This window comes from Danio rerio, chromosome 5, assembly GCF_052040795.2.
Source record: "Danio rerio strain M-AB ecotype USA chromosome 5, GRCz13ab, whole genome shotgun sequence".
In the NCBI taxonomy this organism is placed as follows: Eukaryota; Metazoa; Chordata; class Actinopteri; order Cypriniformes; family Danionidae; genus Danio; species Danio rerio.
The window spans coordinates 69,142,755-69,161,318 of NC_141025.1; the positions used below are offsets into that span (position 1 = coordinate 69,142,755).

General features: G+C 37.6%; 3 protein-coding genes across 15 annotated transcripts in view; 1 reads left to right on the top strand and 2 right to left on the bottom strand.

Annotated features, from left to right (window-relative positions):
- On the bottom strand, window positions 1–9,747 carry napaa (N-ethylmaleimide-sensitive factor attachment protein, alpha a). Its single transcript, NM_001083561.2, is given in 11 exon segments — window positions 1–265; window positions 349–399; window positions 1,471–1,539; window positions 1,627–1,731; window positions 1,811–1,895; window positions 2,043–2,098; window positions 3,034–3,111; window positions 7,092–7,138; window positions 7,244–7,360; window positions 7,437–7,516; window positions 9,602–9,747. Coding segments are annotated over 11 exon segments (888 nt in total). The 5' UTR covers window positions 9,700–9,747; the 3' UTR covers window positions 1–163.
- The window catches only part of zbed4l2 (zinc finger BED-type containing 4-like 2), a 10,016-nt gene continuing 337 nt past the window's right edge, over window positions 8,886–18,564 (top strand). Inside the window, exons 1-2 of one of the 2 annotated variants that reach the window (XM_087254422.1) lie at window positions 8,886–9,153; window positions 14,618–18,503. In XM_087254422.1, coding sequence (XP_087110548.1) covers window positions 8,895–9,153; window positions 14,618–17,283 — 2,925 coding nt within the window. In that variant the 5' untranslated portion in view covers window positions 8,886–8,894 and the 3' untranslated portion in view covers window positions 17,284–18,503. Of the gene's footprint in view, window positions 9,154–11,730; window positions 11,978–14,617; window positions 18,504–18,564 lie in introns of those variants that run through there. The other variant, XM_087254423.1, reaches the window with a different exon arrangement.
- The window catches only part of znf541 (zinc finger protein 541), a 20,147-nt gene continuing 19,661 nt past the window's right edge, over window positions 18,079–18,564 (bottom strand). For all 12 annotated transcript variants that reach the window (XM_087254486.1, XM_087254484.1, XM_087254485.1 and 9 more), the window contains one exon: window positions 18,079–18,535. The gene's annotated coding sequence lies outside the window, so the exon portion shown is untranslated. The remainder of the gene's footprint in view (window positions 18,536–18,564) is intronic.

Sequence of the window (18,564 nt, forward strand, 5' to 3'; positions counted from 1 at the left end):
TAAAAGTTGAATTACTTTTACTTTTAAGACAGTAGGATTTGTTAGGATTCAGCAGTAAAGGGGTTTTGACCTTCATTTACCCATATGTAAATAAATAAATTAATATATATATATAATAAGAAAGGAATGATATGGGTGTGAGAATGGATTTTTACGACTTCATTCAGCGAAGGTCACTCTCTTCATCCTGAATGGTCTTCTTGATTCTTAGCAACATGGTGGTCTGCCACTGATCAAGCCTTGTGATGGAGTCAAATTCCCTTACCTATTTTATAAAGAAAATGATTAAACCCATAATATTGGTTGAGCAGGATCAAATATCTAAAACAATATGTTAATAGAACTTACTGCATCAGCGTATGCATCAATATTCTGCTCATCATGTGCATCAAGAAGTTTCTGTTTTAGTGTGAAATGCACAAACATGAATTGTGATTACTTTACAGAAAGTGTCAGAGATGTTCAAATGCTGTACTTGCATTACATTATCCAAAACGTTAGGTTTATTGATGTATATGTAGGTTGAAAAACTGACTTCCATAGTATTTGTTTTTCCTTCTAAGGAAGTCAATGGTTACAGGTTTCCAAACTATCTTCTTTTGTGTTCAGCAGAAAATCAAAAACAATGAAACAGTTTTTTTTATCAATTTTACATTACCTGAAAAAAGTCTCGTTGTCAACAAATAATAATTTATAGTTAATTGTATGGAAAAGAGGCAGAAGGTAGATTTTTCCAATAAATCATCTGCATCCCAATTATCACAAATACTGCAGAAGACCAATTGGAACCCACATGGACCCAAGATTCTCTTAGAAATCAGTCAAGTTTGGTGAAGAAAAATCATGGTTTGGGGTTACATTGAGAATGGGGGTGTGTGAGAGATCTGCAGAGTGGATGGCAACATCAACAGCCTGAGGTATCAAGACATTTGTGCTGCCCATTACATCACAAACCACAGAAGAGGGCAAATTGTTCAGCAGGATAGCACTGCTTCTCATACTTTAGCCTCCACAGCAAAGATCCTGAATGAAAATAAGTTGAAGGAGCTCCAGGATTGGCCAGCCCAGTCACCAGACATGAACATTATTGAGCATGTCTGGGGTAAGTTGATGGAGGAAATACCAAATGATCCACTACAAGTCAATAATTATTTGTTGTTCCTAAAACTTGCATAGGTGACAAGACTTTTGTCAAGTAGTGTATGATGAGTAAATGAATAGAGAATCAAATTTTTTGGAAGATGTATATCTTTAAGTAGGTTAATAAGGTCAACAATCTCTTGAAGCAGTGCACTTGTTTTGAAAAGATTTCTTAAGAAAGAAATCATGATAGGCCTACTTGAATGATTTCTGAAGCATTATGCTCTTACCATGACATGAATAAATTACATTTTAAAATATATACAAATTGAAGCAATTATTTTAAACTGGTATAATATACACAAAACTTTTGTAAGAAAAGACTCCAACCTTAAGAAGTTTGCACTCTCTGGCATCAGAGAAGGCTGGAAACATGTCTTCATATTTCTGTACAGCCAGCTATTAAAAAGAACAATGGTTAAACAATGCTAGGAAGTTACATATTAGCTATTTTGAATACTTTCAGACTGTAAACGCATCAGTCACCTTGCAGTTGAGCATGTCCACACAGAAGTGACACAGTGCAGCTTTGAAGAAATGGTCTTTGGCACCATACTTCAACAGTGTAGTGTCCATAGAGTAAGTACCAATCTGAAACAGAGAAAACATGCCAGTCAGCATTAAACGTGAATATAATAAAAAACACAAATCAAGTTCGGGTCATGCAAACCTGCTCAAAAATTTCAATGGCTTTCTGGTACTGCTCCAACTGAGCCGCATAGTTCGCTACCTTAAGAAGACACTTGTTAGCTGCACTAAAAAGAGAGAGAGAAAGAGATTAGAAGAGGCTTATTTAGTTTAATAATAATGCGTTAATTTCAGATCTGGATTGTTCTAATCTACAACATTACTAATGGTTTAAATGAATAAACAGATAAGCAAGCATATTTAAAAGGCAGTACCTGGTGGACTCCTCCCCTTTGTAATAATCTGCCGCCTGCTCATAATGAGCAATAGCCTATAAACATACACATAATGTATTTTTAGTTCTTTCTGACTTGGAAGAGATGCATGACTATGTCAAAAAATGCACAATTTTTTGATAAAAGAATTAACATTCACACACATGGTTTTTCTGTAGTTTTTAATTTTAAGCTGGTGTGTACATAGTCATAACATGGTAAATTCATGGCTTTTGTTCAGTAGAAAGTTGCTGATTAGAAATATAGTTTAGCTACGAGAAGTACAACACACTAATGATTCTTCAAGTAAGTCCAATTGGACCAAGAATGAGACAACATATCTGCTGAATTGCTGAATACAAGTATAAATTTCAGTTTTTAAGACTTTTGTAGAGTATTTTTATGCTTTTAACTTAGCGTCAACGATTATCTGAGGCACTTAATAATACGTTCGTAGGCCTGCCACGATAACTTGTTGGACAATATATCGCTCAAAAATAAACAATAATACGATAAACGAAATTATTGTCATTTTAATTATAATATTTTATTATTAAGAATATTTAATTAAATTACAGTAATTTTAACAATATCATAATTAGGCACTGGAATCAGAATGTGAAAACGCATACACTAAATGAATTATAATAAATGTTAACAAAAAAGTGCAAGGTAAAAACGTAACAGATGCTGCGATATTTGCTACCAAATCTATTTTCAGTTGTCAGGCACCTACATGAAAATATACTATGGTAATTTAGTGTTAGCTTTTAACCATACTGACACAGACACCTCCAATAAAGATAGAGATGTTCCACAATCGGCTAAAATGTTGCCCAAATAGTTTTTTATGTATGAGCAATATATATATATTGCATCACCAAAAATGATTGAGGTCATGTCCATGTGTTGTGCGATGGGTCGATATATTGATTATTGTGACAGGCCTCTACATTCGAACCCTTATATAAATAGATTATTTCCCACTTACTTTGTCTATGTCCAGTAACTCCGATTCATAGATTTCTGCAACAGATATGTGGTGTTTTGCAGCAATATTGAAGCGCCCCTGTGAAGACCATCAAAAATGTATTATTATTCATATATTTATACTGCAAAACTGTAGAATATTATGTTGAAATACATTTGAATGCTTAAAAATAGTTTAAAAATACAAAATACAAATTTGCTGTTAATTTACAGTGCACTACCTGACAAAAGTTTCTAAGTTTTAGGAACCAAAAATAATAACTTGACTTCTAGTTGATCTATTGGTGTCTTATATGAAAGGCAAAGGCCACTAGATTAGACTTATTTTACCTAAATAAAATATGGTCATGCCTTGATTTTTTATTATTTTAATAAAACAGTAAGGTCTGACTTTGCTTTGACAAAAGTCTTGTCACTAAACAGAAATAATATACAGTATAGAATATGAAGTCATGCTGCAGTGGAAAAAACATTAACATTGTGTATGACTCCCATGAGCTTGGAGGACTGCATCCATACATTTCTGCAATGACTCAAAAAACTTATTAATAAAGTCATCTGGAATGGTAAAGAAAGTGTTCTTGCAGGACTCCCAGAGTTCACCAAGATTCTTTGGATTCATCTTCAATGCCTCCTTCTTCATCTTACCCCAGACATGCTCAATAATGTTCATGTCTGGTGACTGGGCTGGCCAATCCTGGAGCTCCTTCACCTACTTTGTTTGCAGGAACTTTAATGTGGCAGCTGAAGGCGCACTATCACGTAGAAGAATTTGCTCTCATCTGTGGTTTGTAATGTAATGGGCAGCACAAGTTTTTTTTTAAACCTCAGGCTGTTGATGTTGCCATCCACTCTGCAGATCTCTTGCAAGCCCCCATACTGAATGTAACCCCAAACCATGATTTTTCCTTCACCAAACTTGACGAATTTCTATGAGAATCTTGGGTCTATGCGGGTTTCAATAGGTCTTCTGCAGTATTTGTGGTGATTGAAATGCAGTTCAACAGATGGTTCATCTGAAAAATCTACCTTGATCAACCAGAAGTTAAGTTATTATTTGTTGCTCTTACAACTGGGATCTACGCCAAGACTTTTGTCAGGTAGTGTACATCAGGCTAAGATGTAGGTGACTTTTTTTTTTCCTCCAGACAGCATTAAAGATTTTTAGCTGAAACTATGGTCCTTGTTGATTCATAGAATGCAAGTCAATGTCCACCACCACTACAGTCACAATAAAATGAATACCAGTAGCTCCTGATAATATATTCACTTGAATTTCATGAATTGCTGTTACTTTTTTAATCACAACTATGACCAAGTCATTTTTTTATATTTCCGGAAGCTCTAAAAGTGTTGCTGTTGAAAAAAAAGGAAAAATAGACTGCTTTGATTAAAATATGTCGATGTCATTTGACCTGCTTGTGGTAAAACAATAATTGAATAATAATTATATGAATATAATTGAGTTGAATTTTCATTAAATATAATTGAAAATGATCTGATTTGCAGTGCAGTTCAAGCTATGCTCATTCCCACCAGTATAAAACCTAATTTAACCAACAATATCAAAGAAGGTCTAAGTAGTTAAATGCATTTACCTAAATTACAAGATTGGGATTAAACAAGCTAATGTTTGACTAAAGAAGCTCACCAATATCTTGCCTGAAGGTGATTAAAGGGTTAGTTCAACCAAAACATTGAAACTCACTCATTTTCTTGTCAGTTTAGTCCCTTTAATAATCCGGGGTCGCCACAGCGGAATGAACCGCCAACTCATCCAGCAAGTTTTTACGCAGCGGATGCCCTTCCAGCCGCAACCCATCTCTGGGAAACATCTACACACACACACACTCATTCAATACGGACAATTTAGCCTACCCAATTCACCTGTACCGCATGTCTTTGGACTGTGGGGGAAACCGGAGCACCCGGAGGAAACACACGCGAAGGCAGGGAGAACATGCAAACTCCTCACAGAAACGCCAACTGAGCCGAGGTTCGAACCAGCGACCCAGGAAACCTTCTTGCTGTGAGGCGACAGCACTACCTATTACCACTGCCTTGTCCACATTGAAATTATGTCTACCCTCATGTTGTTTCACTCCCAAGACATCTTCATTAGTCTTTAGAAAACAAATTAAGATATTTTGGATGATATCCAAGAGCTGTCCTCTATGGACAGTAATGATCTTGGGATGTTCAATGTCCAGAAAAGGAACTAAAAACATTGTTGAAACATTCCATATGGCTTCAGAGGTTCAAGTGTAACCATGTGCCAAAAACTGTGGAAACAACTTTGGTTTCTTTTGCTCTTCATGTTGTCAGGCTGTGCGTTTACTACAGACATTATGACAGATTGGCATTAAGGTCAGCAGTGCAACAGGCAAGTGTCATCTTACCCATAGTAAACACACACCCTTACCTGGGGCCTCATGTACGAAGACTTGCGTGGAAATCATACTAAAACATTGCGTACGCACAAAGCTGTAAATGTGCGTACGCAGAAAAAAATTCAGATGTATGAAACACTGCGTACGCCAAATCTCACGCATATTCTTTTGTACATCTAAATGAATGTGAAACTAAGCGCAACATGCACGAGCACAAAACCCCTCCCTGCCTCCTCCCCCGTATGAATATGCTAATGACTATGCTAATGGGAAAACCCAACGAAAAAGCAACGGCAAAATCAAGCAAAAAGAGAAACTTTGAACAGAATGTAAATTGGAGGTGCTGCTTTCGGAGGTAGACCGGAGAAAAGCGGTGTTATTTGCAAGTTTGTTCTCCGGAATTAACAACAAAAGAAAAAAATAGAGTGGGAGAGTTTAGCTGATACGGTTAACACAGTTGGGTTTGAACATCGCACTGAGTGCATTTAAAAAAGAAATAGTGTGGTTTATATCTGTAAAATGTTGCAGCACCCTTAGCAGTCTCAGTGGCGCACCTCATAAGAAGCATGTGATCATATACTGACACGTTCGAGCATAAACTTGGCTCGAATCCAGCGTCTGATGAATTCTTTCTTCTTTTTTTCCCCGCTACATATCAGATTTTGCCTTTTATTTATCACGAGAAAGACAAGTAGGAATCATCAATAAGTTTGTGCATCATATTTTATTTGCACATTTATTGAATGGAAATGTTTCTGATTCACGCATGCAAATTTATCTTCACATAGTGTCTTTATAGCAATGTGTGTGCAGTAGATAGCTCAGATTACATTGGGAAAACAGGCGACTGCTGCAAATTGTGCTTTAATGTTTAGCTGGTCAACTGTATGGTATGGAAATCTTACATACCTACTAGATGAACCCGTCTCATACAGCTGCCATTGCAAGGATCAGACACTTTGTAGAGAAGAATTTAACACAACTGCCTCTAGGAGTCGCCAATGGAAATAAAACAGACACGCACAAAAAATGTGCGTACGCCAGCCAGAAAGCTGCCGTGAACCTGCGCACATTCCCACGTTCAGTTCATTGTTAGTAAATCCAAACGTGAGCGATTCTGAGCGTGAAACCTGGCGTACGCAAAGTTTTTGTGCGTACGCAGCGTTGATACATGAGGCCCCTGATGTGGTCATCAGACATAGGTAAACAAAGTTATTGTTTTTTTAATTGGGTGTACGAAAGTGTTCTTGGAGCTTCTTATTATTACACTTGAACCACTGTTGACACATGCTCTCAGACCAGGGGTGTCCAAACTCGGTCTTGGAGGGCCGGTGTCCTGCTGATTTTAGCTTCAACTCACCTCAACACACCTGCATGGATGTTTCTAGAAAGCCTAGTAAGAGCTTGATTAGCTAGCCCTGGTGTGTCTGATTGGGGTTGGAACTAAATTTTGCAGGACACCGGCCCTCCAGGACTGAGTTTGGACATGCCTGGTCTAGACAATGTTTTTGGTTTCTTTTCTGGACCATTGCTGTCTAGGAGGATGAGAGAGCTCTCGAATATCATCTAAAATATCTTAATTTGATTTTCAAATAAATAAATTACAGCTAATTTATCTTTTTAGGTGAACCAAACCTTTTACTAATATTTTTATGTAGTTTTTCCTCACCATATCTGTGTAGATGTCAATAGCCCGAGAGAAACAGCCTATCGCCTCTGTGTAAAGAAGTTTAAGCAGAACCAGATTAAAATTAAACTCAAATCATTTTGAACTGAAAACACTACATGCTGCTAGATTTGTATATTTCAGTAGTGATTTACCTTGAGGATCAGCCTTTTTAAATGCATTGCCAGCATCAAGGAAATTCATAGCTGCATTGTGCTTGCTGTCCACTTTTAAATGCAGAAGAGCAGCTTTGCAGAAAGCATCTCCTGCAGCTTAAATTTAAAAAAAAGCAACATTTGAGTTTTGAACATCGTAATATAATGATGCAAAAGTTGCAATTTGTCCTACCATTCCAGTTCTTTGCCATCTTGAACATATTGGCAGCTCTCACATACATGTCGCAGGCCTCCTCAACCCTGGAAGAACTCCTGAAATTAACAAAACGAAACAGGGGAACATTTTGAGATTGCAATTTAAATTTTACAACCTTTAATAACCTCATTGATGTTACAAAAGAAATGGTCCTGATTTGTAACATTGGTCTTGCTCTATTAAATAAAACTAATAGATTTGCTATACTAAACTCCTGTGCTTGCGCTGAAAAGGTCATATTTACAAAAGTAAATTTACAGCCTGTATTTCTATTTGCTCAGAGTTAATTAAAAATAAACAAAAGGGAATTAAAACACACCAGATTTTAAACATGATTATTGAATCCTCTGTAAACAGAGATATAATTAGATAAGGTATCCTACTCCACACCTGAGTATATCTATTTTTATTATACAACCCCAAATCAGAAAAAGTTGGGACAGTATTGAAAACGCAAATAAAAAAGGAAAGTAGGGATTTATAAATGTTCTTCGATTTGTATTTGATTACAGACAATACAACAAACATTATTTAATGTGTTCCTTATTATTTTTATTTATTATTATTATTATTATATTTAAAAAAAAATGTATTCCAATTTTGGTTTTGGCAACACATTTAAAAAAAGTTGAAACAGTAAAGCATTTATTACTTTGTAATGCTGCCATTTCTTTTCACAACACTTTGTTTAGGGACTGAACACACCAAGTGATGAAGTGTTTCAGGTGTAATTTTGGTCCCATTCTTCCTACAAAGTCTTAAGGCTGGCAACAATACGGGGTCTTCATTGTCGCATTTTGTGCTTCAAAATGTGCCACATATTCTCTAACGGAGACAGTTCGGGACTGCAGGCAGGCCAGTCAAGTACCTGTATCCTCTTCCTCCACAGCCAGGACTAGTAATTATAATTATAATCACCTGTTGACATCACATCATTATTTATTTACACAATTTACCTCATTTCTAGACCTAAATGGCTTCTGTCCCAACTTTTTTGGAAATGTGTTGCAAGAACCAAAAGTGGAATACATGCTGATTTTGAAAAACATAATAACAATAATAAAAAATATAAATCACGAGAAACACATTAAATGTATTGTCTGCAATGAAATACAAGTCAAAGTACATTTAGAAATCACTACTTTCTTTTTTTTATTTGCATTTTCCTTACTGTCCCAACTTTGTATTTTAATTTATTTGGTTATGTATTTAATTTGTGTTATTAATTTAAATCCATTGTATCATGTTCATATTCAGTTAAAATTCATTTGTCACGGTTTGTAACTTAACAGTACATTGTAACTTCTATTGTTATTGTTATGTATACAGTATATTGAGGAGCAATAGGGGATGTTGATTCTGTTGACTGAAACCAATAGGCGGCGCTATTAGCAGCTGTCTCCTGCACTCGCACAACGTGTTTTCAGAGCTGATATGGCCAACATGAAGCAAGAGGAGCTGGAAATCAGTGGCAAAACACAGGCCCGATATTGCTCCGTAGCCTGGAAGTACTATATCAAAAATGAGCTCAACGGCACTGTTTACTGCAGGTTGTGCAAGTCGACATTTAAGTTTTCTTCAAACACGGCCAACATGATAAAACACCTCAGAGTGAAACATCGACTCAACATCCCCACTGTCGCCAACGGCGGAGAGAGACTGTGCACGGAGGAGCCCAGCGAACGGAACATGGGTGAGTTTTAAAAGTGCTGATGAATAAAAGGCTGAAAGTGAGAAATGTTTTAGTGGGTGGGTGTTTATAGTAGCTTGTCACGTCAAATAAATAAACGCGAAAGGGAGACGTTACGTTTAACGCTCGAAACTCGGTTTATTATGATGTTTTTTTTTACATACAGTGCGATGCTACTTGCTAACTCGACTGATTTCACGTTTAAAACTGCAATCTGTAAAACATTTACTTAAATATAAGTGGATTTATACACGCTAATTACGTCTAGCATTGTGTGTTTGAAGTTGTCATTTTAAAACATAATTCGCGTATAAATTCAATATTGCTTAAAAATAAATCAGCATTGTTTTTTTTGCAAATGAATGACATTATAAGCATTTAGTTATATTTAAAAAATATTTTTGCGATTAAATATGGCTGAGATGCTAAAAGACATCATTCAATGATTTACCCAAAAAACGTCCCGAATAACGAATGCGACGTTTTCATCTTCTTGTCCGCCTCGGCCATAATGGCCATGGCTTCCTTTTCTTTCCCAGAGTAGTCCATTTTGGCAGATTAGAGATGTGAACCGGACTGTAGGCAACGATATCCAAGCAATATCCCATTCACATCGCCTGAAATGAAGTTATTTGTTTTATTGACACATCATGCGGAAATCGGAAGTAAATTCGCTTCTGCTTTAGGGGGCGTCGCAAAATAGTTGATTTCAGAATAGCGGTTAACTCTTACTACCGTGATGTTTACATCAATACTCATGCATAATTGCTGCTTTCAATAACTATGTTTGAAGATTAACGTCCTGTAGTTTTTATTTATAAAAACGAATAACGGATATACAAATACAAAATCAAACCAAAAGTGTTCAGGTGTAGCTTAAGTAATGTGTTGGTGCTCTTTAGGTAAGGTATTAATCAGAATAAATGCCAAAAATCAGTCCAAGGCACTTGAAAAATGTAAAAAAAAAAAAAAAAATTAAATTGCCGTTATTGTCAAATTAGAGATGTGAACCGGACCGTAGGCAACAATATCCAAGCAATATGCCATTCGCATTGCCTAAAATTAAGTTAAAATTAAGTAAATTTGCCTACTGCTTTAGGATGCGTCGCAAAATAGTTGATTTTAAAATAGTAGTTAACTCTTATTACTGTGATGTTTACATTAGTACTAGGGAAGCTCATTTTGGTTCATTTTGATAACCGTTAACCGCATATTAATGGTTAACTGGTCAGATTAATATAAAATCACCATTTAAAAACGTAAATAATTTACGTGTCTATTTTGTGCCTGACACATTAAATACTGATTTATTTTAACATGTTAACAACAGCATACAGAATAACAGCACATCTTCAGTCACCTGCAGCATTTCCAACCGCATAGAAAAACTGAATAAACTAAATAAAAGAACAAAATTAATAGTTCTGCCTGAGATATTTTTTACCTAAATGACAAGTTTAGATTATAAAATGCAAGCACTGACTGAATCCTTTTTAAGAACATGCTGTTTGTCCAATCGTGTCTTTTTTTCAGTCAAATAAAAATAGCAAGCTACCTCAAATCAATCACTTCCCAGAAAATATGCATTTAATCCCCGCATCTGCTCTCATTTGATTGAAGAACTGACGAACGCTTTTCCCGCTCGGAGTTTATTTTATTTCAACTGCGAGCTCACAGCGTACAACGGCAAAAACGTGAGGCGTGCAGGATGCCGCAAAACACTCAAGGAGGTTAGTAAACCATTCAAAAGATGCCCCTCTCAACGCAAAAGTGTGTTCACTGTGATCGGCCCCTGATGCAGTAAATAATAGTAAAAAAATAATACATATAATACAAATTTGTAATCATTCAACTTATAGCATTAATCAGTTAAAAACACAGTTAACGGTTAATCGGTTATTATGAGCATCCCTAATTAGTGCTCATGGTTTCACTAACTATAGTTGAAGTACACAATTAACGTTCTGTTGTTTTGATAAATAATAATGAATATACAAATCCAAAATCAAACAAAAAGGGGTAGCGTAAATATTTTGTCGGTGCTCTTTAGGTAAGGGATTCATCAGAATAAACAGCAAAAATCAGTCCAAGGCTATCAAAAGAAAAAAAAATTAAATATCAAAAAGCCTTTATAAACCATTTTGAGGGATATAAACAACAACAGTGGCCCCAACGTATTTTCTGTTTTACATTTTGAATTTCTGTGGCTTCCGAAATTCCAAAATAAGCCAAATATTGATAAATAAGGTTATGACAACTGTAACATTGATAACATTGTTATGATTGAATTGCTTCTTGTTACAGTTATGAAATAGTTTGATGACAAGCAGGAAATGTTTATGGGCCAATGACATGACAACATTGAAATGGTCTATAGACATGACTATTCCTTAAAACTGTGCCTACGCGTTTCGGCAAACACTTGCGTTCACCAGGGTAACCCTGGCTAAACTATGTCAGTAATGGCTTTTTAATGATTTTTCCACATTTTTTGAGTGACTTGGACTGATTTTTGCTGTTTATTACGAATGACTGATACTTTTCGTTTTATATGATGTTGTGAAATTATCCTTGATCCCTAGTTTGCACGACGTCAAGCACATCCAGTTTGCAGGTCGTGTTCGCGCGGATGATGTGCAGGAATTCTGAGATTTGTACTAATTAGATATTGCTCATTCGGGTTTGTATTTTACTAAATGAAAATAAGTATTGAGAGTCAGTATCGCCGAAGTATGCACTGTTTAGTGGAGACAACACGCGGACTGGAAGTGGATGAATCCTTAATGGCCCCTATGCTCGCCCGGAAGAACATCCCGTGACGCTTGATGTAAATAATAGCGGAATTGTTTCATTATTATCATATTGTGTGGTTATAACTCAGTTTAAATACTTGTGATACGCTAATATTGCTTCGAGTGATATAGAGTTTTATCATAATACACTCCGTTTTATCTGATATAAAATCTTCCTTGGAAAAAAAATATATTCGACTTGGTTTAAGCAGAGACAGCTGTGTCTTGTTTTGTGACGTGCTGTTTACATCATTTGGATGTATTTTTTAGTAAATATATTTTCTAATATATTTACAACAGTTTTGAAGTATAATTATTTTGAAGTAAGTTTTGTATAATGGGAAGTTTATAACCTAATGGTTGGGCTGGGTGATTTGGCCTGAAATCAAAATTTTAATGAATTGAACATTTTAACTTGATTACGATTAATGAACAAAATTTTTCCCCTTACAGTTCTCTGACAGGTTTTGTACAGTAAATATGCTCACATATTACAAGTGAAAGATTTCTGAATGAAGGGTGTTAATTTAAAAAAATTGAAGGAAAAACACTATCTACTATCTATGATTGTTCATTGAACATCAATGTTGAACAACTGAAATTAAAACACATTGCCTTAAACCACAGTCACCTTTTTTACTAAAAAATGAAAATGAATAACTTGCACTTTCGGAAACAAAATAAATTATTTTTTAATGTTTTTCATATTAAAAGTAGAAAATAAGCAGCATCTCTTCTAAATACAACTCTTGAAAATGCTGTAAATAATATTTCAAACGGAGCATTTCTTGCTTCTTTTGTAAACAAATATTTTAATATACCTAATAATTTTATTGTAATAGGAAATATGCCGTCTCAAGGCATCTCTGGTGCAGCTTCCAATGTTGTGCAAACGTGCAATGTGTAGTTACATTTTTAAAAAGTGCAAGGGTATGCACCTGTATGAAGGCTGCGCCAGTGTCATGAGGAATCGAGTGTCCCCGACAATTGGACCCTGGGTGATCCTATTGGTTCACTGGAGTTGTAATGGGTATAGTTTGTAGTGCCTGATATATATATATATATATATATATATATATATATATATATATATATATATATATATATATATATATATATATATATATATAGACTGAGAAAATACTATAAAAAGCAATTTTGATCAGGCATTCAACACAGACAATCCATTGGGGTTCTAAAGTGGACTCGAGCTCTCACCACACCGGACCATACCTGTGCATTTTTTAAAGTCAGCTTTGATTAATTGCCCAGCTTTACCGGATGGTATTAGTTGTAAAAATTCCACTACATTATTGAAAAAATATGCAAAATGTAGATAAGGCGTTGATTTATTAACAAGTGATATTTTATCTGAACAAACATCTTAATATTTTCTAACCAAATTAAAATATGGTGTCTTGGGAGACACTTTAGATTAGGTTTTAAATAGCCCATTTTTTTTTACAGTCAGATAAATCCATTTGTAGGGCTGGGCGATTTTGCCTCAAATCAAAATCTTGATTAATTGAACATTTTAACTCGATTACAATTAATAAACGGTTCTTTTATTTATTTATTTTTGCCTTCTCCACGCGGCTACACTACTCTACACAACTACGCTCAACTCTACCAAGCTGACCAATCACAGAGCTTGCAATATGCGTCATCGCATGTTTAGTTAAATTTTTTGAAGGGTCAGCATCAGTCACAGCGAAGGGTAGCTGAACGCATGAAGGCTGCGTCAGACCATACACTGCGCTCTACGCAGAAGTGTAAACAGAGCGGGGTCACGTGACTCCACACGCAGTAGGAAAAGTAATTGAAAAAATTTACTTTGAAAATTCAGTCATTTATTATAGGTTCTGAATGTCGATTTCGATTAATCGCCCAGCCCTAAGAATTTGTTTGAATTAATTTTTTTTTTTGCTGATAATGCTTTTTTTTTTTAATGTAAATTGTGTAAATTTTTTTGATAACATGACCCATTATGGCAGGAGTGCCCAAACTCGGTCTGGAGGGCCGATTTCCTGCGGAGTTTAGCTCCAACCCCAATTAGACACACCTGAACCAGCAAATCAAGCTCTTACTAGTCAAATTAGAAGCCTCCAGCAGGTGTGTTGAGGCAAGGGCTGCGTCTGAAACTGCCTACTACTCAGTAGGTACTCCATTTGAATTTGAATGTACTACTCGGCTGTTAGAAAAGTATGTTCCATACAGTATGATTGTGAGCAGTATAAATGGAACTACCATACTAATTGGCGGATCTATTTTGTCATGATCATGTGACCTATCCACGTGAGTTGCATTGCTTCCCTCCCATTCATGAATTCTCTCCCGGGGTATCATGGGATAGTGTAGCTTCCATCCAATGTGCACTTCAAAATCTCGCTGGAAGTAGTAAGTCATCCGGGTACTTCTAGCATACTGATTTTCAAATTCTATAATTTTGGACATACTACTCGGCTAGCATACTGTTTTATTGCTTTCTATATTGTATGGAAGTATGTATTTCGGACACAGCTATGTTGTAGGTAAACTTTACAGGACACCGGCCTTCCATGACTGAGTTTGGGCACGCCTGCATGAGGGGCACCATATCTATATTTTACAAAAAAAACTCCTGTACCTTTCAAATGACTAATTTTAGATGCATTTTTGTTTATCTTTTACCACAGACATGGATCTCCCACCCCCAAGGCATCCTGGTATTCACAGCAGTCCAATTCTTCGCAGGAGAATGCAGCGTTTCTTGCCATTTTCCGATCGCCGCACGTCAAAAGTGTGGAACCACTACACTCAGCTAAGTCTGCATCGTGTCGAGTGCAACCATTGTAAGAGACAGCTTTCCTTTCACAACAGCACTACGTCTATGAGGGAACACTTGGGACGCAAACACAGCATTCGGGAAGGAGTGATACCCCCTCACAACACCGCAGGGATCCCCACTCCTGCAGCATTACATTCTCACATTCAGTCCACTTTACATGGTAACAGATGTAACAATACAGGCAACGTCACATTTCAACCATTGCTGCCTGTTACCGTCAAAGAAGAGCATGAAGAAATACTGCCAGCTGAGATGGGAGAGGCCAAAGCTGCTCGGACATCATATGCCCCTGACTGTGCACCAGGAAGCAGTACATCTGGTTCAAATGCAATTACACACCAGGATACAGATATGGGCTGTCTAATGTATAATTTTCCTGCAGGGGAGATGAGCAGCACTGCTGGAGGCAGTAGCAGTCGCTGTGGGACAAGAGCCTGCAGTAACAAGCGAGCTGAAGTGTTGACCGACCTTATTTTGGAAATGGTCTTTAGAGACCTTCAACCAATGTCTGTGGTGGAGGAAAGAGGGTTCAAGCTTTTACTGAGTTGCCTAGAGCCTAATTACCCCGTGCCTTCACCATCTCTACTTGGCAGCTTACTTTGGCATCGCTACCACGTCCTCAAGCAATGCCTTCAGCAGCATCTTCAGACAAGTTTGGCTTCCCACTATATGACCCTTTGCACTGAATACTGGCGATCTGTAGAAGGATGTGGGGTTGGCGGGGATGGACAGTACTACCTCTCAGTCAGTGCCCATTTTATAGACTCTCAGTGGCGTCTGGCACGCTGCATGCTTGAGACCAGACCGATAGCAGAACTCAAAGGAAACCCATCTGAGAGAGGGCAAGTAAGTTTTGCAGATACCTTGAAAGCAGTCCTCTCTGAGTTCCAGCTTTCAGAGAACTTTGTTTTCTGTGTGATGCACGACACCCCCAGTGACTCTGAGTCCAGGCAGAGTATCGATCAGGAATATCCGCAGGAATTTCCTGGACCCAGCCATCCTCCTCCCAGAAAACTTCCGAAGGGATGGGCACCCCTGCTTTGTGCAGGGCAGGCCCTAAAACTCTGTGTCCAGGAGGGACTTTGTGTGGAGTCTGTAAGACAAGCTTTGGCAGATGCTCGTGCCATCGTCCTGCACTTCCAACACAATGTGGGCGCTTCTACAGCACTGAGCCAGAAAGCAGAGGCTGTTAATAAAGAGTCAGCATCCCTGGTCTTAAATGACCCGGGGCGCTGGACCACCGCCATCGATATGTGTGAAAGTCTGCTGGAGCTCAAGTGGGTAATAAGTTCAGTCTTAGAGGAACAAAAAGTAGCAACAAATCTGGCAGATCACCAGTGGCGCCTCGTACACGAACTGGTCCCTGTGCTAAAAACAGTTCGTATTGCAGCATCGTTTTTGAGCGAGGACATCAACGGACCCATTTCAGCCCTAATGCCGTGCCTCCAGGGAGTTTCCCGGCTCCTGGGACAGAAAATTGCAGACTGCACCTGTCCAGTGGTGAGAGGAGTTATGGAGAGGATTCGTGCTGGTATGGACAAACGCTGGAGTCTGAGCGACGAAGATGCTCTTCTGGACTGTCCTGCTGTGTTGTCTTCATTTCTGGACCCACGTTTTAAAGAGTTGCGGTTCCTTAGTCCACATGCTCGCAGCAAGCTGCATGACAAGGTTAAGGAGCTCCTTTCTGTTCAGGCTTTCACAAGCAACGAGGGATTGAATGAAGACAGAAGACAAAGGATGGAAATGGAAGAGGCTTTGAATGAGCACGGAGATCCTGCAGATTTCGGATTGGATGATTCCTTGCCAATTCCTCCAATGGGGTCTTTGGATTCTCCTGAATCGTGCGGCTCAGTGGAGGAAGGTGACAGTGTGGAGCTGCAGCCAAGCGAGCTCTCAGTTGCAGTATCATCTCCAGAACAGGTCAATGACAATGCTCTTGAGGTTGGATCACCTTTTAAAAACACCAATGAACGTAAAAGACGTTCCAGTGGGGCCACTATGACCTCCCCAGTGAGAGGAGATTTGCAGCTCACATCTCGGATACGAATGAGTCCTCTCCCACAAAGCATGTATGATATTCTTCTGGGTGAAGACCCTACTGAGCGAATGCCCGAGATTCACCAACAGCTGGAAAATTATATAGCGGAGCCTCTGTGCAGACGTAGCCTCTCGCCTCTGCAGTGGTGGCGCAGCAAGGAGCATCGGTTTCCAGCTGTGGCCAGACTGGCACGAAAATACCTGTCCATTCCAGCAACTGCTGTTTCCGCCAATCGGGCCTTTGCCCCAAGGGAGTCTCCAGTTACGCAAAGAAGAGCCACTCTAGGATCTAAACACCTGAACCATATTTTGTTTCTCCATCAGAACGCTGATTATCTGGACCAGCTGAAAGGGGGCTCCTCTGCCCGTGAAATTGACCAGTGGAACAGTGTCAGTGGAAACCAAAGCAGAGAAAGTCTTTACCAAACTCTAGTGTCATATGAAAGTAAGGTCCGTGTTCCCGAGGAAGAGTCATGATCACTGATTTTGTCAAATTTGCATTTGTGTACTTCAATCACATCCCAACATAAGTCTGTTTATCAAGTTATTTGATGATTTTAATCGTCTGTAGGATTTAGAAGCAAGGATTATGAGAGAAGAATTCTTGAACTTCTATTTAAAAGGTTTCCTTGTCATTCCTTGTACCAAGAATTTGTGACACTATCATTTAAAACCATCTTTGATCTCTAAGAGGTCTGAGGGTTTGAGGTCATTATTTTGGGACTATTGTAGATACTGTTTGACTAAACTGGTTTTTACTATGTATTACCCAATTACGCAATCTGCGTGCATTACTAAACATGCTGCTAGTTTGGATAAATTATTATTATTTTTTTTTGCATCATTCATACACTTCAGAGCTCCACAAATTTGGCCAATCAGAGTCCAGTCCAGGTAGTAACTGTTGTATTAGTGACTAATAAGTGTTTTTATTTTAAACAAAGTCTGTTACTTCAATGTTATTGCCACTTTACAGTGTTAGTGTAAGCATTACATGAATTCATTGTTAACCTCATGCTTGAATTTTTATCTTTGTCCACCATTTGGAAGGATATGTACATGAGGTATTCACTATTTTTTTTTCATACCTGCGACAGTAGAATTTACATTGTATTCTCTCAGTAGCATGTTTAGGTTAAAGTTGTATGAAATATTAATGGGAATTGCAAATATAAATGGTTTTTCAGTTCTCATTTTTTAACAAGCTTTAACAACAATACTCAAGTGAAACATTTGTGCAATTAAAGGGTACTTATGAAAGCAAACACCCGATAGTAAAATAACATTTATTTGATAACCTTAAGTCACACACATTTTAGATAATTTCGAACAAACTGGAAAACTTGTGACTTAAACTAGCTTGGTAATGAATTAAAGTTTGTGCACTACAATTATTTAAACATAACATTTACTTCAAGAAAGTAATAGCAAGTATGAATTGTTGCTTCAATCTGAACTGAGAGAAAAAACTGAACTGAAAATATCCGAAGTCAAAAATCTCATAAAAGGTGAACGAACAAAAATGTTATTATATTTGCATGACTGTTTGCCTTTCTAGACTCACTAAAGGGTTGCATGATACTGTAATTCAGTACCAATCGGCACTGAAATTTAAAAAACGGCTGTTTCCTGCTAACATTTGAACAGAAATGACTGTGATTGGCCGTGAAGGTCATCAGTTCGCCAAACTCAACGCTGTTTACTGAGTGTAACCACAGATACAGGGACACTGAAGTGTTTTAAAGCTGCAATTCATCA